At 37.6% G+C, this 27,737-nt stretch overlaps 1 protein-coding gene across 1 annotated transcript in view; it reads left to right on the top strand.

Moving 5' to 3' along the window:
- The first annotated feature begins 2,698 nt into the window (after positions 1-2,698).
- PCLO (piccolo presynaptic cytomatrix protein) overlaps positions 2,699-27,737 on the top strand; it is a 385,912-nt gene continuing 360,873 nt past the window's right edge. The window contains exons 1-2 of the mRNA XM_028119600.2: positions 2,699-2,955; positions 8,975-10,562. Of these exons, the coding sequence (XP_027975401.2) occupies positions 2,699-2,955; positions 8,975-10,562 (1,845 nt within the window). The remainder of the gene's footprint in view (positions 2,956-8,974; positions 10,563-27,737) is intronic.

Below are 27,737 nucleotides of genomic sequence, written 5' to 3'. Positions count from 1 at the left end.
GTTGAGAAGTCATTTCAGAAAGACATCATGGTATATAACAGTGCAAGTTTTCATAAATTAATTAATTTCATGGCCTACCTATCAGGCTGAGTGAATTGGAGCTGAACTATCAGCTTGTTAAATTAAATCTAAATTCAAATAAATGATCATTACAGTAGGTATAATGAATAGGGGGCAACAAAGATTTTGAATACAGCACCATTAGTGAATTTGCAGAATGAAACTAATTGTGATATTTCTCTAGGTAAGCAAGGAGAGAATGTATAGATAAATTTTATCTACAACATTTAACTTCTCATCCTTGTACCCTCAGAATTCTGAGAATTCAAACTCGAGTAATACACCTGGTTTCTGCTCTAGTGTTTTTCTTTGTATCAGAAACACCTCCCAGGCATAAGCAACAGTTAAGCCCAAATGGAAGACTGAAAAAAAATATTTTTCGAAACTCACAGGTATAAAGGTCCTAAAGGCAAAATCATTTTAAAACCTCAACAACCAAAATGTTTCCCACTTGTTTTCACAGTCCATTTACTCTTTCTCTCATACATCTCATTTTCCTGTTTTCTGATGACATTTGCTCCTGGGACAGGAGGAAAGGAGAAGGTGAATTCACATGTTTTCACAATGGGCTATAATAGTCCCATCTTACAAATTATTGCTTTTTGTTTAGTCTATGCGCATTACTTGGCATAATTGATTATCACTTCTTATTTCTTATTACTTTAGAGGCTCCTTTCCATCCATAATGGGAGAGAATATAGAGTTAACAATCTGTTTTCTAGTTTAATCATTATTCTGAGGCTAGACTTTGAAAGAGTGTTCATCTTATCATTTCTTTAAGCTTGTGGCTTGTGAATGTAAACTTATCGAATGTATTTTATTCTCACAACACTTGAGCATACTATGAGAAAATAATCAGCACATGAATCTTCTTCTTCCCCACCTCCATCTAGCCTTAGTGAGCCTTAGGGCTCTGTAGGCGTTGGAGCAATTACTCATTTTGCCAGAGATTCAGGATTATGTACCAATTATCTCCTTTTTTGAAGCAAACTTATTTCCAGGAGGTATGATGATTGTGTTTTTGTCTCCAGGTGTGGCCATCAGAATGTCAGGTTGCCTCCTGTCTTTGGTTTGTGTGAGGTGAAAGCATGCTGTTTATTTAAAAATAATGTATGACTCTTCACAGTTTTGACTTTGGAAATCGTATCTCAGTATGTTATGAGAGAATCAAAGTTTATGCAAAGTTTTTGTAGGAACCAACAGGCAATGATACTTCATCTAATGACTAGACATCTTTAGAAGCAGCACATACCACATTGTTATAACTGTGCCATTTTTTAGTTTTGATACAAGTGGAATGCAAAATATCAAACTATTATAACGATTATTGGAAAACCTTGGACACTTTCTGAGCAACTTATTCATTTCTGTGTATTTATTCATTCCCAATAGTTAGCTTTTGATTTTCTTTAACCTCAACAATTGGGACATTAGGTCCATTTAGTTAGCCAAGGTGGAGAGTAAAACTTGGGCTGCATATCCAGTGCTGAACTAAAACATTCCCTTCTAGGAAATGTAGTAGCAAGAAGAGTTTGTGTGTTTGGGAATGGATGGTAAATGGGTCTGTAAGAACGGTTACTTAGTGATACTTCTGCTGCTAACCAGCTATGTGCCTCTATATAAATTAATTTAACTTGCGGGGTTCTCTCCACATTTGTGGAGCAAAGAACTGAAAAAAAGGTACTGAATTCATATTTTCAAAATTTCACACCACTTTAACATTTTAATATTCTACCATTTGAATCTTACTACAGTATCCCATGTACAATTTCCCATAATCCTCTACTTTTGTGTCGTCCCTTTAGGGAACAATACAGTGACAAGCATTCAAAAACTTTACCACCTTACTGATGCTCTATCTAAGATTTTAATGTAATTATTCTGGAAAAGTCCTAAATAAAAAGCTCCAGTTTTAGCTCCTTTGGGAGAATTTGTCCCAAAGGTATCATAGGTTAATCTCCAGTTACCCGAATCCATTCCTAAAATCTTTAAAAAGCCTTCCTTAAAAAAAAAAAAAAAAAGAAAAAGAAAAAAAATTGAAACTACAGATCCCATGAATCCAAACAAGGGAACAGCTAGTGCCCCTCCAGCCCCTCCCCGCCCCTTGAATGTAGTTCGCCAAAACTCAGGTTGAGGCATCCTGAAATATGCCTGAAAGAAACGCCGGCTGTTTTGTCCCGGTTTTCAGGGGCGCTCTCCCCAGGCTCCTTTAAATCGGTGCTGAGAGTGAGGAAGGATACAGAGCGACGCAGCGCGGGATAGGCGCGGGCGCGGCCATCACCTGTTCCGAGACGGGCATGCGCACTGCGAGGGCGCGGGCGAGGAGGCGGGGCGCGGTGGGAGGGGCGGACGGCGCCCGGCTGGCACAGCTCAGACGTGCTTCTCCCCGGCTCGGGGCGCTGAGGCGGCTTCGGGGAGTTGTCCAACATGGAGGAGGCACCGGCTGCGGGCGTCACCTGTGAGCGGGACTAACACCCGCCTGGCGTTCCGGGCAGCGGTGCCGGGTCCCGAGCCCTGGGACTCCGCCGCTTGCACGCCCCACGGCGGACCCCGGCTCCGGTTGCTCCTCGGGCCGCGGGGTTCCCGACGGGGACGCAGCGCAAGGAGGGAGCGTGGCGGCCCCGAGTCCCCCTGAGCCATGGGCAACGAGGCCAGCTTGGAAGGGGAAGGGCTCCCAGAAGGGCTGGCGGCGGCGGCGGCGGCGGCAGCAGCCGGAGGAGGGGCTGGCGGGGCGGGGAGCTCCTTGCACACCGTGATCCCGGCCGGCATGGAGGCGGATCTGAGCCAGCTGAGCGAAGAGGAGAGGAGACAGATCGCCGCTGTCATGTCAAGGGCGCAGGGGCTGCCCAAGGGAAGCGTCCCCCCGGCCGCTGCGGAGCCGCCTTCCATGCACAGGCACGCACAGCATGATGTATATGTCCGGGCATATATGTACAGCTTCCCGTGCACATATGTGTCAGCCCGTATGTGCCAGCACGGCAGTACATATATGTCGCTTCTGTTCATTTTATTCTCCCTAATGGGGTGACGATAAAGAGATCATAAGCCTTTTGATGGGCAGAATAAAAATGATGCATTGTAGAGTTTCTGGTGGGATAGTCAAGGGTTGCATTCTTGGAACTGTGATTTTAGGTTGTGATTTTTGGCCTTTTGGAACCTTTTCCCTCTAGGATGGCGTGGAGAGACGCCCTCCAGTGTTTTACTAATCTGGAAGTCTTCCGTTAATAGAAAACGGACGTGTTGGGAAATGGATAGAACTGGGTGTTCACCTGTCTCTGTTTAAACCTCCTCAGTCATTTAGGCATCTATTTCTCTGTGAATGATGTCTGAAATATTTCTGTAATAATACCTTTAATTCCCCCGGAGGTGATTTGTCCTTCCTTCCCACCCCACTCCCAGAGGAGAACAGGAGCTGTTTAGGTAGAAGGTATAGATTGAATACACCTTTCGGAGTCAGTGAAGGACCCTAAAATATGTTGTGGCATTAAACAGATGGTTTGGTCGCAGCAGACCAGGTGCTGTACATGTATTTCTGAATCAGTATATGCTATTTTTTAAACTATTGTTCTTTTATATGCAAAAGTATCTTAGTTGGTGGAAAAACATGTGAATTTGTGTTACCTTAAGATTAGTTTCCAGTACATTTTAAGACAAAGCAAATCAGTGACAACTTGCACAGGCAATTAAGAGCTATTCTGTAATATTAACGTATTAATTTCCCTCTCTAGCTGTCCATTTTCCTTCATCTAATAAATTAGTTGTTTTCTCATTAGAGCAGTAAGAGGGTATAATCACTGTGCCTGCCTTGCCTTTATTATTGTAAACAAACCCTTTAACTTTACACCCTCCCTTAGAGTACAGTTCTCTGTCCGTTGTCCTGAAACCATTCCTGCTTTATGATAATTGAAGAGAGAGCTACAATTTTCATTTGAGATATTGGAAATATGAAAGATCTGCATATTGTAGGTGTAGATTCTTAACCCTTACTTCATAAAAGTATTTTAACTTAGGAACTATCATATAAGTATATGCGTATAATTTTGTAAAATAATTATTTTAATTTAACATAGGAGAAGTGTAACGGATAGTTGCAATATTTTTAACATAAAATCTTAAATGCTTAGAATATATCAGCTAAAAACCCTATGTTCTTGAAACGAAGCCACTACTGTTAGTAAAAACTTGCTCCTTTATGTTAAATGTGTTTTTCAACTAGTAATATATGGGGCTATTTCTTTGGTATAAAGTCTTTTTTATCCATTACCTTAAGTACTAAAGCTTATGATATGCACCATTTTTCTCTACTGATGAAAACCTGACTTGGAAAAAATGTTGAACATTCATATATTAGATTTTCATAGGGTAAAAACGAGGTACAATACTTTTATTAGCCTTTTAGAAATGTATTCCGGCTCTTTCACAGTTTTTCCTAAGAGGTACATGCAACAGGTTTAGCATGCTGGTTACACAGACCAAGAAAAAAATGTGAGCTTTTATTTCTGCATTCTTAACTTTTCTTCTATTCAGGGGGTGGCTGAAAAATAACGATTTCAGCCTATTAAACTGGTTTTATGCTGTGCTTATGTCAGATTCTGCACTGATCATTTTGTTATAGTAGAATTTTTATTAACAGATTATCTGTGGCCTCAGCAGTTATTGGTGAAAGCTTCATCTGCCTGTATAAACAATATATTTCTGATTTTTGAGACCTTCTTATATTTTAGTGGAAGATTTTTGTAGAATGTACATAATTTTTAGAACGTTATTATCCTTGGATGTGATAACCAAAGAAAGACTTGGTTTATCATTTAGATTTTTAGAAGCACACCAACTTAAGTATATATAAGAAAGTATATCCAAATTATTTAAAGTCTGAAGAGGTTAAGTGTGTCAATTAGAGATGGTGGTTTTGTTTTGTTTGTTTTTGAATAAGGGTTGAGAGCCCAGAGACCTAGGTTCTTGTCCTATTAATTTTAACAGACTCATGACAAATTATGTATGCTTCTCAGCCTAGCTGCCTCAGTTTCCTTGCCCCCAAATAAGGCATATGACACTTGTCTTACTTATCTTGTAGAGTCATTGTGAGGATCAGTTACAAATTGACAGGGATATTTTTGCTTGAATTTTAACTTGAAGGGACTCTATAAATATCAGAAGTAGTGATCTCAATATCAGCAGTGGATGGCACTGGCACTGGTGGCTCCAGACAAATTGTATGTTGAGTTCATCACTGTTGTAAGTTATTTTGATGTATCTGTATATATATTTTTTATATATATGGAAAAGTCAGTGCCATGTAGTGGAACTTCCACTCCCTTCCCCACCCCCACCAGAAGTCTGGATACCAGATGTCAGTGACTAACTAGTTTTATAACCTTGGATTAATCACTTAGCCTCTTTAAGCCCTAGTGTCCTCTACAGTATAAAAATGAATAGCTATCCCCAAAGTTGCTTATATTTCTAATATCAAAAAATTTTATGTGACTCAGCACCGTCAAGTGTCATTGCCTGTTGTGCTCCATTAAAAATTTTTTTTAGCATTCCAACTGCTTTTACATTTGTATCCATGAATTTATGTTTACCTCATTTGTAGCTAAAATATTTTTTCTTTTTTTTTATTTTATTTTTTTAAAGATTTTATTTATTCATTTGAGAGAGAGAGAATGAGAGATAGAGAGCACGAGAGGGAAGAGGGTCAGAGGGAGAAGCAGACTCCCCGCTGAGCAGGGAGCCCGACGCGGGACTCGATCCCGGGACTCCAGGATCATGGCCTGAGCTGAAGGCAGTCGCTTAACCAACTGAGCCACCCAGGTGCCCCTGAAATATTTTTTTCTGCTAATCTATGAAAGAAAAATTCTGATCTGGGGATGACAGTAGTAATGAAAAAGGAGGTTGTACAAAACGAAGTTACAGGTTACAAACAAAATGCTTCTGGATTTTGGATTAATTGAAGACCCAGAAAAAGGCAATTTTATCACTTGGTCTCTGCTCATTCTGTGCACAGCTACAGATGTGAGAAGGGCTTTACTGAAAAATGCTTCTGATTGGTAGAATATTTTATAGGAATTCTGACTAAATCCATTATTTTCTTTAGTATTCCTTTGGGCCTATCCTAACGGTAGACAATTCCACAACCGTTTTTCTTCCTAGAGTAGCAGGCCAACTCCAGGTTCTAAATGCATGTGGAATGTTTCCATTTATACCTCAGAACGACCATGAAGAATTTGAAAAGAATTCAAGAAACATAATCTAGCATAAAACAAAAACCTGATTCATTCATTGATTCCTTTATTCATTGTCATCCACCTATTTATTCATTCGTTCATTCATTCATTCATGAGACACTAACGCTCTAGTTAACAGGTTTGGTTCTAGTGATGCAAAGATGAGTGAAACACTTTCTCTAGGAGGTCACCATATAGTATACAAGACACAGATTGCATTTTAGTTGTTTTTCTTTTTGACAGAGCAACTGTTATACCAAACAAAAATTCACCAGAAGACCACAGTTACCTGAGACATCTTTATATTTTTGATCAGTATTAAGTCTGTATATTCTTTTAGTGATTTTCTATTTCTCACATCCATATTTGATGTTTACTTCTATAATTCGAGTAGCTGAAGTTAGCTTAAATTGTGGGGCATTCTTTATAGCTGTTATCAGTTTTCTCATGGGGATTTTCTTATATAACTTATATTTTCGGAGGTACATGCAATGATAATTTCTGCTGTAAGCAGCTTGCTTTAAATTTTAGTGTTGATATTACAAATATTTGGTATTCACAAAGTTTATTTTTTTGTTTTGTACATATGTTGGATGACGTGCAACAACACAAAACAATGATTAAGTTTAATAGTATTTTCAAGAGAGGACAATTTAGTAAATTAAGAATAGATTTCTTTTTTTGTGCTCTTTAAATATAGGTCTCTAGGACTCTACTAGGGAGCCAATTCAATAATATACCTAAATAATTACTTATGAGGTAGGAACTTCTGTAATGAAGTTCCTAAGCATATGCCCTTCACGAGAGTGGTAGATTTTATCAATTGAATGTAGAACATTTCTAGAATAATGTGAAGATCTAAACTGAAATTTTTGAAAATAATCTATTTTAGGTTGTTTACTATAGCTCTTCTACCTTCCTGTGTAAGGGAACACAGAGTGGCCTGTAAAGAAACATTCAAAATTATTTTCTCCAAATGGAAATACATAGTATTTTAAAAGATACCTTAGAACCGTTGTAATTAATTAGGGTAATAATTTCAGTTCCTTGCTTAAGTTATCTAAAGTTTTTGTAACTTTTTTTCCTGGAGGAAATTGCCAAAACTAAGAATTCTATTTATTCAACTTTTATTAGAAAATCACTTTTTGCATATGGTGGCTTTTATAGATTATTTCCTTCTTATTTTTTGCTATTTAGAAGTAATACTTCTGTATTTCTTTCTACAGTATCTTATAACTTGATCTGTCTCAAGTTTCTGTGCCATTTGGGGAATTTCAAAAACTTCATATTAAGTACTAAATAATTTGAAATTAAAAGTTTATAATCTGGCCCATTAGGTAAATCTTCACAATACAAATTAAAACTTGTAGAACTTTATTGTGATCATCTCATCTTTTAAGTGCTACTGAATAACTCTGTTTCTTTTTCTTCTTTTAATGAAAAAGAGATGTCTTTTTCCAAAGTTAAAAAGCTTCATGTATCAAATGAAATACTCATAATTTTATTGTTATGTAATCCTAATAGAGCCTATTCTTATTAGTTACAACTTTATCAGTAAAGAATGGCTTATTTAAAAAAGTAATGTATTTGATTTTTGGTTAAAAGTATACAAAATCAACTATTTTAATTATTTAACCATAGTTATTTCAAAGTGATTATGTTTCCAAAACTATTTAAAAAAAATCCATTGTGTGTATTTGTCTATGAATTAAAAGAAGATTCGTAAATTAGTTATGTTCTTAAATCTTTGTCAATAATAAATAATATTACTAATAATCTAACAGTGGCAATAGTAAATGTTATAGAAAACATTAAGAGATTATTACGTATCTTTTTCTGAGAAAAGTAACAGTACTTTTGAAAGTGGGTTCATAACCAGCTTGTTGCTAACTATACCGCTGTATCTCAAGCTTCTTTAAACATCTATCATTATTTTGCATAGAGATCTCAGATTAATAATTAGTTACTGGAAAAATAATTAAATGACATAACATTTTTCTTCTACAAGAAATACGGAATTGTTTCTCAAAAATTTCTAATTGAAGTAGGACTTCTCATTTTATAAAGTTAAATAAGGATAATATGTGAGGGATAATATCTTTTCCAACAGAATAAAGTTGAATAGATTATCAGCTTTCTCAGGGTCCCTGGAAATGCATCACGTAACCTCTTTTACTAAAAAGTTCCCCGATGTCGTCATGTGCCATATGTTACTAATGTAACTTCTTGTTATCAAGTAAAACAAAAACAGTTGCAACAAGCTCCCACATTTTAAAATGAATATTCTTAATTCTTGGTGCTGCTAGTATTTGGAAGAATAACATTCTTCAAACATGAACATACTAGAACATGGCCCTGCATTGGTTTATTGAGTTGATATATTTAATAAGGTTTTAAGGATGGCCAAATTCTATTAAGTGTAAATGTAAACTATTATAAGTAATGTCTAACTAGATATCTTACAGTAACAAGTATTGATTTTTACCCCTTTTGTATACCTTGTTGAAAATCTCTATCCACATAAAGACTTAAAAGATTTTATGATCATTTACAGGATGCTGCAAAAATGTGTTCTAGTTATATCTATACATGCCTAATTTTGAGGCTCTAAGAAAGTAATGGCTCGTTAATATTATTTTGAGTTGGGATACTTTCCATTATTTTTACTTCTTTTCATTTCATTCTTCTAGGAAGCAAGAGTTGGAGAGTAGTCATCCTCCAAAGCAACCCGGAAAACCGCCGGACCCTGGGCGTTCAGCTCAGCCTGGTCTCAGTAAAAGTAGAACTACAGACACTTTGAAGTCAGAGCAGAAGTCGCCTGGAAGGAGTCCTTCCACTATTAGCTTGAAAGAATCAAAGTCCAGAACTGATTTAAAGGAAGAGCACAAGTCTAGTATGATGCCTGGCTTCCTCTCAGAGGTTAACCCTTTAAGTGCTGTCTCCTCTGTTGTAAATAAATTCAATCCTTTTGATTTGATATCAGACTCTGATGCATCCCAGGAAGAAACTGACAAGAAACAAAAAGTAGCTCAGAAAGAACAAGGCAAACCTGAAGGAATCGCAAAGCCTCCATCACAACAGTCACCTAAGCCGGGTCCAAAGCAGCAGGGACCTGTGAGGGTCCCACCACAGCAGGATGGCTCTCCCAAATCAGGATCTTCTCAGCAACCAGAAAAGATGAAATCACAACCTCCAGGGACAGGCAAGCCAATTCAGGGGCTTACCCAGGCGCCTCAGATAGACCAGGCACAGTTGCCACTTCAGAGAGATGCAGCCAGGCCTCAGACTAAACAGTCCGACACTGTAAGGGGAGAATCAGTTAAACCCTCAGTGCAAAGCCCAACCAAACCACCTATTCAGCAAGCAAGTCCTGGAAAACCTCCAGCCCAGCAACCTGGACCTGAAAAAGTTGCCACACCACACCCTGGGTCTGCAAAGCCCTCAGCTCAGCAGCCAGGACCAACAAAGGCCTTAGCTCAACAGCCAGGGATAGCAAAGCCCCCAGTCCAGCCACCAGGGACAGCAAAGCCTGCTGCTCAGCAGCCTGGGCCCAAGTCTTCAGCTCAGCCTCTTGGGCCTGCAAAGCCTCAAGCTCAACAGGCTGGGTCAGAGAAACTTCCATCTCAGCAGCCAGGGCCAGCAAAGCCCCCAACCCAGCAGCCAGGGCCAGCAAAATCCCAAGCTCACCAACCTGGGCCACAGCCCCCAGCTCAGCCACCTGGGCCTGCAAAAACTCCTTCTCAGCAGGCTGGGCCCATGAAATCTCCGGCTCAGCAGCCTGGGCCAGGAAAAACTCCAGCTCAACCTCCTGGTCCAGCAAAACCCCCTCCTCAGCAGCCTGGCCCAGCAAAACCCCCTCCTCAGCAGCCTGGCCCAGCAAAACCCCCTCCTCAGCAGCCTGGCCCTGCAAAGCCCCCAACTCAACAGCCTGGTCTGGCCAAGCCCCCTCCTCAACAGCCTGGCTCTGCAAAGCCTTCACCTCAGCAGCCTGGTTCAGCAAAACCCACTCCTCAACAGCCTGGCCCAGCAAAGCCTTCAGCTCAGCAATCTCCAAAACCAGTAAGCCAAACAGGAGCTGGGAAACCTCTGCATCCTTCGACTTCTCTATCTGCAGCACAGACTCCAGTACAAGGCTTCCCTAAAACCATCTGTCCCCTTTGCAATACCACTGAACTTCTGTTGCATGTTCCAGAAAAGGCCAATTTTAACACATGCACTGAGTGTCACACCACTGTATGTAGCCTCTGTGGTTTTAATCCCAATCCTCATTTAACCGAGGTGAGTGCATTTATTCATTGTGTTCATGCTCTTAAACCAGATCATCATCTTGCACAAATCATGCTTAGTTTATCCTTGGTATCATAGAATGACATTGTTTTCCTCTCATCCTTTCCTTCCTCCCCTCCTTCCTTCCTCTTTTTCTTCTGTGCTAATTGTAAATTTAAAAAAAGTTAAATATTTTCTCCAAGAATAAGCCCAAAATAATGCCAGATTTTCTGATAAGTTTGGCATATAAAGTAAAAATGAATCAGTTCAAAGATGCTGAGCATTGACTCATTGTACTCTGTCCCGTAAGATCCACACTATTTATTGTGTAGTACACAGTGATATTTATTGTTTAGTATGCAGTGATACTAGTTTAACTCTTAAATTCATACTCCGGCCTACCCAACTTAAGGTACTCTTTACTGGGGTCATATCTGTGCTGGGAAAAAAGCAGACATTGTTTTCGCATTATAAATACAATTTTAATATAAAATTGAAAAAAATTTTCCAAACTGTACATCCCCTTTCCCTGCCAGTGATTTTGATATAGCTGTGAAGGCATGCTTCGCTCATTAGTTGAGAGTCATTTATAACAGTATACGTCAGTTTGTGAAGTGAAGAAGTCATGAGAACAGGTTCACCATTGATGGGTGTCTTCTCAGAAGACCACAGTTTATATCTTCAAGGCTTTTGGTAAGCCTTCCTGACCTATCAAATCATAAAGGGGCCAGTAGTGACACAAATGAGCTCAACACTGTTTACTGTGAGGATAGAAAAGTAATTCTCAAGAAGTCAGTTAATGTTAACCCAGCACTTAAAGGCACTGAATAAAGAAAAAAAAAAAAAAGATTTTAGTAGGTAGAGATTTGGGGACATTCAGGGAGAAGGGGTAAAAAGCCCAAAACAGCAAAACTCAGAAATTCTCTGGAGTTAAGAAATAACATAGTGAAGATGAGATAATAATATAAGTGAGAATAGAGAAACTAGAAGAATACATTTTTAAAAGAAATCTGGTGGCTCCTACCCGGTGAGAAGGCACAGAAATCACTTTGTCTGGAGGACAGCTGTTAGTGGGCTATGTGTGCATTTTGTCTGCGAACAGCCCAGGAAGGAACTGACAGCAGGCAATGAAGAATTATGTGATTTAAAGATCCCTGAGAGAGGAGACTTGTGGACCCTTGTTATAAATGAAATCTATTTTATGATAATAACAGCAATGATGATTATTGGTAGCTGTTATGTTAGTTTGGATACTTACTGTGATGAGAGATTAAAATGATGTAAATTAAACATGTGTTAACTTCTGGTTGTTTTCTGAAGTATCATTTACTCTTCTTATCCAGAAGTCCTCTTAAGTACCTTAGCTTTTCAGATAAGCCATCTTTAATATAACATTGCGATTCATAAGAATATGCTGCATTCAAATTACTGCAGAAATTGGATTGTAAGTGGTTTGTTTATATAGTTGTAGCTTTTTAAATTTTGGCAAAGGTATGTTTCTGCTCATACTATATGATGTTGATAGGAATGGATGGTAATGACGACTTCAAACAATAGATGATCATTTCATAAAATGTCATTTTTTGGGGCAATTTATAAAGCAGAGGCATGCAGTTGGACTTTGAAGCCACATATATTGTTAGAATACCTATATGGAAGACATTTTAGTACATGTCTGGAAGGATACAAAGGTAACTAAAACAATGCTGTTCTTCACAAGATCAAAGTGTATTAGGTGAGATAGTACATGCAAAGGGAACATAACACGTGGTCAAATGATAAGAGTTCTGAGAGAGATGGACAAATACTCTGCACTTCAGAGTAAGAAGAGTCCTTTCCAGTGGGTGAGATTAAGAACAGTTTCATGGAGAAAATGGCATGTGAGCCATTTTGAGCTAAGGATGGATACTGTTTAAACAGATGAAGGGCACGAAAGGGGGTGATGATTTGGCCCAAAACCTCGAACCAGAAAAACATAGGGTGTATTTAAGGAATCAGAGGTAAATCTAGGTTGGCTGAAGCGATGGGGGAAAAAATAGGCAGTGAGATTGGAGAGAGGTCAAAGTCAGATTTTGGCCTTCCACATTTAGCAGGTTGCAGTGAATGTTGTGCTTTATGAAACTTACCTTGATTAATGTAGTGGTACATTGAACCATTCATTCATTCTGCAACTTTGTATCAAATGGCTGTTTTGAAGCATCCATGAATGCTCTGACGGAATCAAGAATTCATTGGATGTGGTCTTTCTTCCAGGAAATAAAATAGGGGAAAGAAAAGTTGTACATGAGAAAGAAAGAAGTATATATATGAGAAGTAACTTTGTATAAGGCTTTACAGTTGACACAGTTCTTTCTTTCTTGTTTTATCAAAATTGAATTTCCAAATAATTCTATGGGCATATATTCTGTTGACTAACAATGAGAAAACTAGTGTTCAGGTGGTTACTTTACTTGTTAGGATCATCCTGATTGTAAATAATCAAGCAGAATTCAAACCAAATCTTCTGATTCCAAGTCTATTAACTTATGGTAGGAACAGAGATAAAGTGCTGTGAGGTCAAAGGAAGAACATATTACTATCACTGGTGGGGGGTGCATGGACATCATAACTATCTTCATGAAAACAGAAGTATTTGGGCTGGAAATGTGAAGAATAATAGGAATTTGGACACTTACAAAAGGAGTTGGGAATGTGGGGGCAGGTGTATCTCACTCATTAAAGGGAAGGGTTCCTATTATTTATGAGATGAACTTGGGTTAGTCGTTTAAACTTTCTGTAGGAAGGATGCCATTTGAAATATGAATATAATAATGTATTCTCTGCCAAACACATTGGGTTATTGGGATTCTCTGAACATTTGCATGAGAAGGTATTTTTAAATATAGTAAATGCTTTTTAAATTGCAATATAATGCAACGTGGGTAAGATTTAACTTTTAAAGTTTATTCTCAAATTGTTTTTTTTTTTTTAATACAGATAGATTATCATAAGTTGTTGGATTCTGAGGTAGCGATCAAGAGCCATTTGATTTGTAGTATTAATAATATTACTTTCAACTTTTTTTTTTTCCCATAAGTAAAAATGTCATCTGAGTTCTGGTAAGAACGCACCTTCCCTATTCCTGTGCACCAATGGCCAGTTCCTCACTCCTGAATTATCAGGGGGACAGAATTGGGAAATTGAGCTCTGTATAGAGGCTGAGAGCTTCTGTTTCAAGAGATAAGACAGATGAAATTTTGGGAATAATCACCACTTCTGAACTCTTCTATATATCCATGAGGAAGTGAACTTCTCTGCGTCTTCTGGAGAGGATGTAACACTTTGGGTCTGATTGTCCTCAGATATTCAGATTGAGTGAACAGTGCTTCTATGCAGGACAGAGACAGAGGGCGGGACGTTCTTTAGTGCTTTAATTTACATGGATTTATTTGCAAGTTTGATGTTTATATGCAAGTAACTCAATACTGTTACTTTCGTAGTCTTTGGGTTAAATAGAATACTGCTCTCTTATATCAGTTCTTGAAAAGACTAGGAGGATTTCTCTGATATTTTTTGTTACCAACATATCAGAATTATGACTATATTTGCTTAAGAATATCCTGGCTCTTAATGAGTACCAATCAGGGGATGGACGATTGGAGAGGTTTCATGATTCAGACACAAGCTTTAGGGAAGGGGATTTTTACTTCCTTAACTAAATTTGTCAGCTTCTCCTACCCCTGCCCGCCACACACACACACACACACACACACACCCTCACACCCTTACACAATTCAAATATCTGTGTGAAGAGGATGGTATTTAAACCGTCCACTCTGCTGGCTGTCAAGATGTGTGCTGTTCCAAATAAACCTTAAGAATCTACTGGCTCTAAGCCTAGACTTTTGATGCCAAGAGGAGTTTATGGCTATCCCTTCTTGCCAGTCCATTAACAGAATAAATCTCAACAATGCAGGTTCTCTCTTTGGGCTTGCTTTTTGACACAGAAACTGAACATTTGCTTTCTAAATAGCAACTAAAGCGTTTTTTGTTGTTGTTTTTGTTGCTGATTTACTTCATCTCTTTTGATGTATAGCCTGGAGCAAGATTTAGGGAGAGATTTAAAGACTTGTCCCTAAAGTCGAATAATTCTCCTGGCTTATACCAAATTATGTAATGTTGATAATGAACCAAATGCCAGTGATGAAAGTGGATTTAAGATGTTTTGTGGGGTTTTTTTTTTTTTTTTGGTCATATTATTTTTGATCATGATGGCTTATATGTCAATCAGTCTCTTGGCTGATACCAGATATTTATTTAACAAAAACATGGCCATATTTCAGGAGCTAAAAAAAAACCAAAAAAACAAAAAACCCAAAAAACAAACACACCTAGACTTGCATATAAACTCTCTCCACTTATTAAAAAAACAAAACAGAAAGAAATTCTTCAGGTCAGCAAAATGGCCTAACTGGACACCTCTTTTAGGTGGTTGGGCCTGCTGTGTGTTCCATTTCCGGTGAGGGAAACCAGTGGAGAGAATCTGTTAAGAAGAACTGATGATGAGGGTAGAGCTGTGCCCGATGTCAGGAGGCTGGAACCTGTGGAGAAAGAAAATCAGTTAAAACCTTCCTGATGGTGGAGTAGCTGGAAGAATGTTTAGAAAAGGGAACATTCTCTTTTTAGTTGCTTGCTGATGTAGCACAAATGTCTTGCACCTCTAAGCAAAGACTGCAACATTAACATAACATAAAAAAAAGAAAGGGAAGACTGGGCAGAGTAAGGGTACCTCTGCTCTCTAAGTCCCACTGCTTAAAAGATTGAACGTATAGTGGTTCCAGAAAATGGGAAAGACCACCAGTAGTCTCTAAGTTGGCATGTTGAATTCCTAGAAGGTAGAAAGAAAATGGGAAAAAGATGACAGAAAAAGAGCCAAGGAAACCACTGTACAAGTGGCTTCCTCAGGGAGTCTCTTTGAGCTCTAAGCTAGGAATGAACAAATAAAGAAAGCAGTCATGGGTTGTGGGTAGTGATCAGACAACAAATTAAAGAACTGCAGTAGGAACAAATACAGCCAGTGGACTCTTTCCTAATCTCCAGTGGGAAGACAGTGGGTTAGGGAGAGGCTTTATTTTTCCTTCCCTCTAGCCAAAGCCAGAGCATTCTCCAAATGAAGGGATGAGATGCCTAATGGCCCCTCATGAGAAAACTAGGGTCTTTGGAGGAGGATTAGAAGTAATGCCCTTCTCACACAAGAGAGTGATTTAAAGGAAAAAACAAACAAAACATTATTCATCTGTAAGTCAACTGCACTGATCCCTACTGTCCTATAAAGCTGTCCTTACTTGGACACTGACCCTCTGCCATCCCGTTTTCCCATTCAAAGGAGAGACTAATGGGGAAGCAGAATGTTCCACAAACACAGAAAAACCTCTTTGATAACCTAGTAAATAATGGAGACATTCTCCGCAAATGACTGGTTTGAAGAACTAGCTTGAAATTTTAGCAATAATACCACAGGAAGGACCTAGGTGAACTAGTGAAAAATGAAACAACAAAAACACCTGACCTCAGGAAAGAGTTCATTCAGGAAATATAAGGAACTTACAAGTTTTTTTCTTACTTTTGAGAAATAAAATTTAAGGGGATATTTCATAAGTAATGACCACATTCAAATTCCAGTGGGTCCACTTGATGGTCTGGAAGAGACCCAGGATTTTTCCAGATTGTAGAACTGAATTAAGACAATTAAAAATTATTCAGCTACTTAGCACTGAAACTGTGTTTCAGGCACCGTTCTAGACTCTGGGCATATTAAGAGTGAACAAAGTAGACAGAAATTCTCCCCTCCTAGAAAGCGTATTCTAGTAAGAGTGACAAATAAAACATATAGTGTGATAGCTGGTAATAAATGTTATGGAGAGAAATGAAGCAGCAGAAGGTCAGAGCATGGACCATGAGGGGAGGGGGTCTAATGGTGGAGTTCCCTCCCATTGAAGGATTAGAGTCTGGGAATTGATGGATAACTTGGGAATCTGGAATTTTTAATCGTGACTAAAAGTCTAATTTGTGTATACAGTCCTAACTAAAGCTTGGGTTTGGGAGTAGTTAAGGAAGGAAAGCATGGGGATGCACCCAGAAATGTGTAGAATTCTGAGATTTTCCTCTTCATTACTTCCTATAGTGATGTGGAGGCTGGGGAATGGGTATTTTATTTCCCGTGTGGGGGCTCTTTCTGGATGACTGCCCATAAAGTTGTAAACATTTTGGGGAAGTGGTTATTTATAATTCCGGGAGCTCTGGGGCTCTAAGAGAATTATAAAAATCATGAAGAGTGTACCTAAGAGCCCTAATAGGAGTTCCAGAAAGAAAGAACCCAAATGATGGAGGTAAGCTCTTCAGATTGTTACAGGCCTACCACTGGCCATGCAAGATGAATAAAATGACTGATAGGTACATCTTGAGGAAATACCAGATTTCCAAAGATGAAGAGAGAACCTGAAAGACTTCCATAGAGAATAGTGGTATCATCTACAAAGAGATGAGAAATCAAACAGCTACCATGCTCATTATCAACACAGAAGACAGGAGTTAGGGAGTGATTTCTTTAAATACCCAGATACGATGATAAGATGAATTCTGTGCCCACGCAAGATAGCAGGAGAGAGTGTGAGGGCAGCTTAAGAATGAAAGTGTGCATACAAGTTATCACTTCTCTCTCTGTATATGCACATGTGTATATATCTATACATATATCACAGTCACTGGAGGAGGTTCTTCTATTTAAATGGAAAATAAAAAGAATGAGATGGAATAGCTGACTCTAGCCCAGAAATGAAGAAAACTAGAAAGACATTAAATCAATGCTTTCCAAAATGTGATTGCATAACCATGGTGGAATGGGAGATGATATTAAATGGTACAGAAATCAAGCTGAAAAAGTTATATCTTAATGCGTGTTAAGATGTATAATTAATGCATTAAATATAATTTCTTGGATATTGCTGAAGACAGTCCTAAAGTAGTGCTAATGTAAGGTTGTCTTGAAAAACTAGCTTTTATAGCAAGGTGAAAATGCATGATGTTTTAAATTTATAAATTGAAACTTGGTACTGTAATGGCAACGACTAGAAAAACTCAAAGCATAACTTAACACTGATTGATTGTGAAGAGTAAAGCTTGGTAGCAGAGAGAAGATTTTACTTTTAATATACCTTTTTGTACTATTTTTTTAAGCTTGTAAATTCACGTTATAATTAACATTTGAGTAATTTAAAAAATCCTCACTCATCAAATGATTGGTTGAACAATTATATGATGTGACAGAATGGATAAAGAATTTAGATTGTTGATTTGTCACCTTCAGCCTTCTACCTGGCATTCTACTGGTTGAAATTACGAGAATTTTGGTTTCTAAATAACGATGATGATTTGAAATGCCTTTATGCCTATGATGGCAAATTTGGTTAGTTTTTAATACATCCTTTATCACAGTCATGTGTGCTTTAACTGACACTGTTTTTATATGAGTCCAGTGAAGAGGAATACATTCCCTTGATTCTAAGTATGAGGTTCTTATATTCTAAAGATAAAGGATTTTTTTTTCTCTTCTCCAATAATCCATATAGTATCAATAACAGTATTTAAAACAAGAATACCCTGACTATAAAAAGTAAATTTATCTTCCTTTAAAACAGTTTTCAAATGAATTTGAAGGAATGGCAATACCCAATTAATCATTTAAAAAATCTATGTTATTTTAATATGTTTACAAACACCATATTTATTTAGCTCTTGTTTTCAACAAGATCCAGTTTGCAACATTTTTCTCATGACTTAGATGTTCCCTGTATAAAATATATATTGCTCATGCTCTACCCATAAGTTTAGTCATTAGAACCAAAGCCTTTTTTTTTTTTTTTTCACTTTCAGCTTTTAAATGACTAGATGTTTCAGGTGTCTTTCTGCACATCCAGCTTTTAGAATATCTACTAAGGCTCTTGTTACATATTATTGCAACTGGTATGATGATCTACATAGCTCGGTAAGAACAGATGTTCTGCTGTGAAAGCAGATACCTACACCTGAACAAAATCATTTGCTGGATCAGTAAACTTAATACAGTGATGGGTTAATGTGCTCATTGTTCACATCCCTTGAGAAAACATATCTAACACTCCTATTCCATATCTTAATTAGCTTAGATAAAGGTAAGCTCTTACTTACAAATATTTCAAAGATAATCCATTGAAGACAAAAATGTAATTAATCTATTCGAAGTTTGTAATTATTTTCCTTAAAAATGCCGATATCAAGTGCATCAGTAAGGCATCAGATCTGGGGTGTAGTCCTAGCTCTACCCCTCACATATGTATACTCTTGCTGATATTCCTGTGAATTTACTTTGAAGTAGTTCTAGTCATCTTTGATAAGGAAGCAACAACTTTTCTACAGTTTCTTGCCTTTTTCTTCAGTAAAAAGGAGATTGATTTTCCGTTACAGAAAGGAGAGTTCATAGTTTGAACACTATGTGTTTCAGACTGTTCACTAGGCCCTCTATATGCATTTTGCCATTTAATGCTCTTTTAATAAGGGGGTATCCACATTTTGAAGATGAGTAATACAGAGAGTAAAGAAATCAGAATTCATATTGTAAAGCAATTTGAAATCTTAAATGTTTCTTTGTAAATTAATCATCAGATGGCTTTTTGGAAAAGTGGAAACAATGTGTGATTTTAGATTTGGACATTGTGGATACCAGCCCTAGCTTAGCTACTTACTTGTGATTTGGTCAGGTCGTTCTTTTTTTCTGAATATTTAGTTTTCTTATTTATGATATAAAACTCTTCCTAAAGTCAAAATCACATTTGTCAATATAAGTGGAAATGCTTTGAAACTGAAAGTAGTAGATAACATTATTAGTAATCTTCATAAAAATTATGATAGGCAAATAAGGATAGTGCCATCATTGTTAACTCCATTTGTCAATGAGAAAACTGAAGTTAGGGACTTTAGGTGACTTGCATGGTCACAAAATTACTTAGCAGTGAATCTCATACAGGAAACTGGATCTGCTGACCCCAAATTCAGCATCTTTTTTTTTTTTATAGGAGACCATGTTGCCTTTAAATAGACCATTTCTTAAATTTCTAGGTTAAAGAAAGTGTGTGTGTATGTGTGTGTGTGTGTGTGTGTGTGTGTAAATTTTACATATTCTTATAAAGTTAAAAAAATTAACTTTTTATTTTATTTTTGGAACTTAGTGTAAACAAAACTGAGGTCCAAGAACACTGCTTTTATACCTTCCTACTCACTTGCTGAAACCAGAGTTTTATGTTGCTGAATTCTTTTTTGTTCTTTAGGAAAACTGTGAGCTCCTGCTTTGAGCTAGCCACTGTGTTAGATTTTGAAAATACAGACGATGAAGTTGATAATTTTGTTCACTGTCAGGAACAGAACTCAGTCCAAGAGGAGAGGCAGTAATTTAGCAAATGAAGATAGAATTTTGTTTGTAAAATAGAATATAATAAATTTTATAGAGAGAGACCTGGACTCACCTGAATATAAAACAACAAACCACTTTTTTTTTTCCTCTAATCAAAAATAAAGATTTAAAAAATCAATTGTAAAACATTGGATAGAAATATGGCATTTCTATCATTTGTCCGGTAAAGTCAGAATTTTCAGTAGAATTCGTGGAACAACTTTTTAGGAACAGATTTCTGTTTATGTAAAACAAAAGAAGTCAGTGACAGGCTTTATTATGTGAACATGTGATTGGGAATTCTGTAAAAATTGGGAAAAATTTCAATATGTGGATTTATGTGTTTTTAAACTTGACAGAGGAACGTTTAAAAAAATGATCAGAAGGAAATACAGGATAATGAAAAATGTGGATAGGAGCTATGAAAAAAATTGAAAATAATGTAAAGTTGAGTAAATGTAATTTTAAAATCCAATTGTCCTTAAAGACATTCTTGGAAATGGGCATATATATAACTATATAAAATTTGAATAAATTTTAAGTGGTTTCCATTCATAGAAAGCTAAAAGTGGCTAAAATCCTCATGCAATTTTGTTTTTATACTAGATTTAATATACTTTAAGCATGTCATATATTTTTTTAAAAAGCATTTTTTTTCCTTTCCAATTCAACATACAAGTGATTATCTTAATTCTAGTTAGCATCTGATTGAATTAAAGATACATAGCTTTCAGCCTACATAATGAGTTCACAAAGTTTAGGTGACCCTTGTATCTTTTCACTAATGGAATTTATTTCTTCAATTTTTAAATGAAAAATAGAGGACAGTTCAATAAGCTCTTTGCATACACAGCCTAATTGGAACTCTTGGATCGCAGGCTACAAAATTGTGTGATAGCTCAAGGTGTGTGTTAACATTCAAGGCATCAAATTTGGAATTCGCCGTATGAGAAGCAGCTCAGAAGTGTTAATGCATAGTGTATCTAAGTTAAGCTTACTGATTTGGGATCCTCCTCTCTGTGTGTGGCTGTAATAGAGTACAAATATATTTTCATGTGTGTGTATGTATAGTAATCATTTTTTTTTTAATTCTGCTTTGGCGAAAGTGGTTTTCTGGTTTTGGACTGCATTGACAAACATTAAACTATGCTTTTATCATTTGATCCTATTTTTTGAGGATTTACACATGTTATTGCCAGTATTTGGTAAACATCGTTACACTTTAGGAAGGAAAAAGTTCAGTGTACGTTTCACGAGATTTGTTAATGGTTGCCGAAATATGCAGCAGAAATTATAATCCACACACTTTCAGAGAGATGTATCCATCCAACTTCTGGATGGATTGTTTAAAATAAAACTGTTGCACCCAGTTGCTAAGCATGTCATCACAGTCCTGAGAAATGCTAATGTCCTGTTTTTAGCCAAAATAAATTGTGCATTAATATGCATAGCTAAAGATGTCGACTACAGTGAGCCATCTGCAGCCAGACTGCTGTCAGTGAGTAGTTGCCTCTGTGGAGGAGGTCATGTGGCTTGGGCCATCCTTGAAGAGCAGAAAACAGTCTGTTTTCAGTCGATAGCTTGGTCTCCTCTTTGTAATATGATACATTATGTGATTATGTAATGTATGCTATGTAATTATATTTTCTGTGACATTCAAAGTAATATAAATAATATAACATTTAAAAACATATTCCGTAAATATTTTAAGATAATTTGACGAAAAATAGGACAAAAGTTCAGAATAATTCATGAGAAGTCGGTGTTGCTTTTGAGTCCATGTGAGGAGAGGAGGGAAGAAGAAATAATTAGAAAAGAATTTAAAGCAATGTCTGAGTCATGTTGTGGTTCAAACTGCTAGGAAGAGTTAGGAAGCGGCAGACCTGGAAATGTGAAGCGGTAAAGGAGGAAATTCAATGTGGACCCCAAAGATGGGTAGCATTCTGGTAAATGGAGGAGGAATACACAATGGGCTGTGCCTTGTGACTCACGTATGGGAGAATGAGGGTGCTGCCATGATGAAGTAAATGGGGCCTGTAGATGTCACGGTTTGCAGAAAAGTTTAGTTGTTTTGCTTTCAGAAGTAAGAACCCAACAGGCTTTATTGTGTAGGGATGGGCGGGATGAAAGCATGACTGAAGAAAATTTATTCAGCAGCTAATGTGAATGGTATGAACACCAGCAAATATAAATTCCGAACACTGTGTTATTCTTTTGATGTTCCATTATTCCAAGTACTATGCTGTGTTGAGCAGAGATTCCATTATAAATCTTATGTAGATTTTGTGTTTAAAAATTTCTAGTTTGGAGTGCACTGAAGGGTGGATTATAGTCATTAGGCCGTCTGGACTTTTTTTTTTTTTTTTTTTTTGAGAAATTTCCATTCTGTTTTGAAGCTGAATAACAGTTGTGAGCAAGAATATGCTTTAATTCTAGAACCCTAACATTTGCCAACTCACCTCAATGCTTAGATGTGTCGAGTTAATTATCTTAAATTATTACTGAAGACACACTCTTAAAATTCAGAATATAATTTTTTAGTGATCAGTAGTAATCAATCAAAAGTTTGGGTAACTTTTTTTGACAGTGGCAACATTAATTGAAACTCTGTGTGAAGCTCACAACCTTGAGTGGTACCTTTGAGACATCTGAATGATACATTCATGATTATCCATCAAAGTCCTTAGCCAATGAATTTGTATTACTGTATGTCACAGCTCGGATAAATAACAAAGGTCCAGCAAAATGGAATCCAGAGGATTGGATTAACCAGGGAGGTGTGTTATAGTAATTATATTATAGGTCTGCCTTAGAATACATCGTGACCGGAGAATGAGCAGAAATCCTGGCTAACCAGTGTCTTATCCCGTTTGTGTAGCATATCAACTTAGAAGAGTGAATGAACAACTTTATGTGTTTCTTTTGTTCCTTTCCAAAGAACTCATTGAATTACAGTAGCTCATTAAACAGTTGTGTCTCCAGACCTTGAGTTCCATTTAGGCACTCTCTGTAAGTAAGGCTATGGGTAGGGAAAGCAAAAGATGATGATTTTTCCTTTTGTTACATCAACTCTAGAATTTAGGAATAGGGAAGCATGACATATTTTTCTAATAAAGTTGGATTCTTTCATTTTAATGTTTATATGTTGAAGATAAGACTTCTTCCTGGACACATTGATATAGTTGTGAGATTCCCTGGTATTCTTTCTTGAATTTTCCCCATCATTTATCAGGTGGATATGGATGATTATAGTGTAATGTTAGGGAATAAGTGCTAGTTATTATTATTTTTTTTAAGATTTTTCCTTATTTGGGAGAGAGAGTAGTACGTGTACACATGAGAGTGAGAGGATAGAGCGCATGAGCAGGGGGTAGGGAGCAGAGGCAGAGGGAGAAGCAGACTCCCCACTGAGCAGGGAGGCCGACACAGCGCTCAATCCCAGGACACTGGGATCATGACCTGAGTCGAAGGTAGGTGCTTAACCAACTGACCTACCCAGGTGCCCCGATAAGTGCTAGTTATGGGAAATTGTTTACAAAATATTGGTAGAAGCCTTCTTCTGTGAGTCCACCTTGGCCTTGGATATTGTTTGACCTTTGTGGTATGGGGAGGAAGTAATAAGGACTAAAATCTTCTGAGATCCTCGTTCATGGCTACGGTGGAATGAAGACCCAATCATGTAGAAATAGGAGAACCAACTGTATTACAGACATGGGTACCAAATGGAACTGGAAGGAAGTATCTGAGGCAGTGATGGTAATAAATTCAGGTTCATTTCTGCTCAGACTTAGAAATAAGTGTTTAATCTTGGAAGTGAAACAAGGCAGTTACTGCCTCAAGGCGGGGAAGATATGTATGGTTAGCAGGTAAGGTGATTATGAGGGACTCTCTGGGTTTGACTCAAAATGGCGATAGGTTGTCCATGGCATGCAACCAGAAAATGAAGGCAGCAGCATGTCCTACAAACTGTGTAAACAGTGGGAATTAGCAGAGTGAACCCAGGAAAGCTGTAGTTTGAAGAGCACAAACATTTTCAGTTAATTTATTTAATTCAAACCAGCTCAAAAACTGTGGGCCTCTCTCATGCTTAAAGTGTTCGTTAGACCCCAGGGCGTCAGTGGAAAGACTACTACCAGGAAGTCCTTCCCATTTGTTGCTTACTGTCTTTTGGGGGATATAGACCCGAAAATAGAAGGATGATATAAGTACTAGCATTTTATATTTCAAAATTATATATTTTGAAGTCGTTGCAAAAGATTAAATTCATTTCACAATTCTGGGAGAGGCATTGAGGTGCGAGGGGAAGTAAGTTAGAGTCAGCCCCTTCTGTGGTTGGTGGTTTTACATGGGGGGTCTTTTTGTGAGGTTGTAAAGTATCTGGACAATGACGGAAGCCAAGTGAGGGACATGGGCTTTAGAAATGTGAAAAGATGAACAGGAAATAACCTTTCACAAGCAGCACAGACATACTTGAATAAATGGGAATGCAGTGAAGATACCACAGTATTTCTAACTCGGATGACTGAGAGGGCAAAGGCTCTGTTACCACTCTTTACTCTCCCTGCTTGCTTTGTGGGAGACAGGGTGGTTCCTGATGCTGGGGCGGCTCGTGGACTTTTTCATTTTCTCAGTGTGTAGGAAGTTTGCTTTTGTTTTTGTTTTTCAGTTGAATCAGGGAATTGGAAATGCTTCTGTTTTCAGTGCTAGATTTTTTTTTTTTAAGATTTTGTTTTTGTTTTATTTGACAGAGAGAGAGACAGCGAGAGAGGCAACACAAGCAGGGGGAGTGGGAGAGGGAGAAGCAGGCTCCCTGCAGAGCAGGGAGCCCGATGTGGAGCTCAATTCCAGGACCCTGGGATCATGACCTGAGCTGAAGGCAGAAGCTTAATGACTGAGCCACCCAGGTGCCCCTAAATTTCTCGTTTAGTTATGTAGAGCTCCCAGAAATTTTGGTATTCATTTTTTTTTAAAAGATTTTATTTATTTATTTGACAGAGAGAGACACAGCAAGAGAGGGACCACGAGCAAGGGGAGTGGGAGAGGGAGAAGCCTGCTTCCTGCCGAGCAGGGAGCCCGATGTGGGGCTCGATCCCAGGACCCTGGGATCATGACCTGAGGCGAAGGCAGTTGCTTGATGACTGAGCCACCCAGGCGCCCCCAGTGTTAGATTTTTAAGCACTGAGATAAAAATCATTTCTAGTTTCAATGGATTTGGCCAGTAGAATTAAATATAAAAGGAGGCTCTTTCTAAAAAAAAAAATCCTAAGAGGATAAAAAGCTTTTCATATTGTGATCGCTACAATGATTTTAGCCCGTGTTCTAACAGTAAGGAGGAACATTGAGGGGTCAAAATGTCTTTTATGTGTTGTTTATCAACATGAAGAAAAGGTGGTCATTAAAAGGACAAAAGATGGGGCAGTGGAGTCTGTTAAAAAAAAAGGGTGTATTAAGAGAAAAGCAGAATTCTCCTCTATGAAGAGGCAGTGACTTGGGTTTTCTACCTCTCTTCCCAACTCTCCCTTGTGTCTTTATGTGGAAACAAGAGTCCTATACATTTATAAAGTACAAGGAGATACTTGATTTTGGAATAAGGGCAATATAGAATGTATTTCCCAGTTAATTATGCATTTGATATGCTCTGGTAGTGTTCTCATTTTACAGTAGTTTCCAAGTGGAATAAGAGCCTACATGCTAGCTATGCATGAAGCTCCAAAGTTCATGTTGCAGAGAGACTTACAGTTTTACTGATAAAACCTAATGAATCCAAGAAAGTGTTCAGTGGGGAGGGTGGGAGGAAGTTTCCAGGCAGGAAGAAAGGAAAAAAGTAGTCATCACAGTAGCATCAGATACTTATTACATATCTATAAAAACCTTCAAGTTATATGTTAACTTGTTTCTTATCTGACTTTTCTACTATAATGTAGTCTCCAGGAGGATGGAGATTTTTGTCTCTTTTTTTCAGTGCTATGTGCCAAGTAGAAGTTGCTCAATAAATACTTCAATAAGAAATGAATAGGTGGCTCGGGTACCTGGGTGGCTCAGTTGGTTAAGAGTCAGACTCTTGATTTCGGCTCAGGTCATGGTCTTAGAGTCATGAGATTGAGTTCTACCTCTGGCTCTGTGCTCAGCGGAGAGTCTGCTTGAGATTCTCACTCTCCCTCTTCCTCTGCCCCTCCCCTCCATGTTCTCTCTCTCTCTCTCAAATAAATAAATCTTAAAAAAAAAAAAATAATGAAATGGGGGTGCCTGGCTGGCTCAGTTGGAGGAACATGAGACTTGATCTTGCTTGAGTTGTGAGTTCAAGCCCCATATTGGGTGTGGAGCTTACTTAAAAACAAAACAAAAAAAATTTAAAAAGGAATAGGTGAATGAATTTTGCATCTGCTTTGGTTATAACACTCGTCAAAAAGATTAGGAGCAATTAACTATAATGCAAGTCACTAACCCTGGGAGTTTATAATTTAATGTGGTTAATGTAGGTGCACATCTGATAATGTTTTACAGGAAAAAAAAATCAGTGACAAAGCATAGGTAAAGAATAATGCTTTTAATTATATTTTTTTGTCTGTATGATTATGAGGTGTTGTGGTATCATTTAAGGCTGTGGAAAAAGACAAATGAGAAAAAATGAACAGTAGAACAGCAGAAGTGACATTGACAGTAGGGGAGATGGTTGAGTAGGTAAAAGTGTATTTATGGAGGAGTTTCTGTCCATCAAGAAGGGGGTAAAGTGGAGTGAAAGTTTTCTTACATTTTAGCTCACCTTTCGTCAGGGTACTGGCATAAGTAGCAATTGCTTATGTTTTGGGATTCAAATATTTATATGTATAAAAAGTTATTTTGTGAAATGCTTCAAACATACAGAAAAGTAAAGATAAAAATATTACAAGTACATAAATTCTCAACCCCCATACTGAAAGCAAATGTAATGAACACCCAAGTACTTTCCACCCATTTTTAACAAATGTTTTAATTTTACTTGGTTTCACATTTTTAAACAGAAATAAAACATGTTAGAGTTGACAATCTCTTTAACCTTCTCCAAACAAAAGTTTGCTTTCCATGAGATTGCGAAATAAGCCCTTTTATACCAGTGCATGAGTTTAAATGATTCAGTGTGCTTTTTTACTTTAAAACCATTTTAATGATTAAGAAAATAGTTCAATAAAGTTTCTCTTTCTTACTAAAAAAGCTTAACAGTATACCCTGTTAAATGACAAAAGTTTTTAAGAGTTTAGGAAAGGTTATTTCAATTTCTTTTTTTTTTAAAGATTTTATTTATTTATTTGAGAGAGAGAGAGAATGAGAGATAGAAAGCACGAGAGGGAAGAGGGTCAGAGGGAGAAGCAGACTCCCTGCTGAGCAGGGAGCCCGATTCGGGACTCGATCCAGGGACTCCCGGATCATGACCTGAGCCGAAGGCAGTCGCTTAACCAACTGAGCCACCCAGGCGCCCCTTCAATTTCTTTTCAAAAGGAAATTGCTTGCAAATAAGGAACATGTTTTTTGCCAGCCTAATACGTCATACTTTTGTACTGTGGAAGACTTTTCTGGTACCTCTGTTCCACATATTTAGTTTTTCACCCTTAGACTTCTGTACCTAGAACCTCAGTGCTAAACTGGTAACACTGGTTGTTTTGGGTGGAGAAGATTGCATCATATAGAATTTGACCGTTCTAAATTACTTTGGAAATATTTAAAATTTTGTATAATCTCATATTATT

The sequence above is a fragment of the Eumetopias jubatus genome, unplaced genomic scaffold (genome assembly GCF_037043125.1).
Source record: "Eumetopias jubatus isolate StellerSeaLion01/CBP00866 unplaced genomic scaffold, mEumJub1_p1.0 scaffold_14, whole genome shotgun sequence".
NCBI lineage: Eukaryota > Metazoa > Chordata > Mammalia > Carnivora > Otariidae > Eumetopias > Eumetopias jubatus.
Note: the sequence above shows the minus strand (reverse complement) of the source record. Positions and strands in the feature narration are given on the sequence as shown.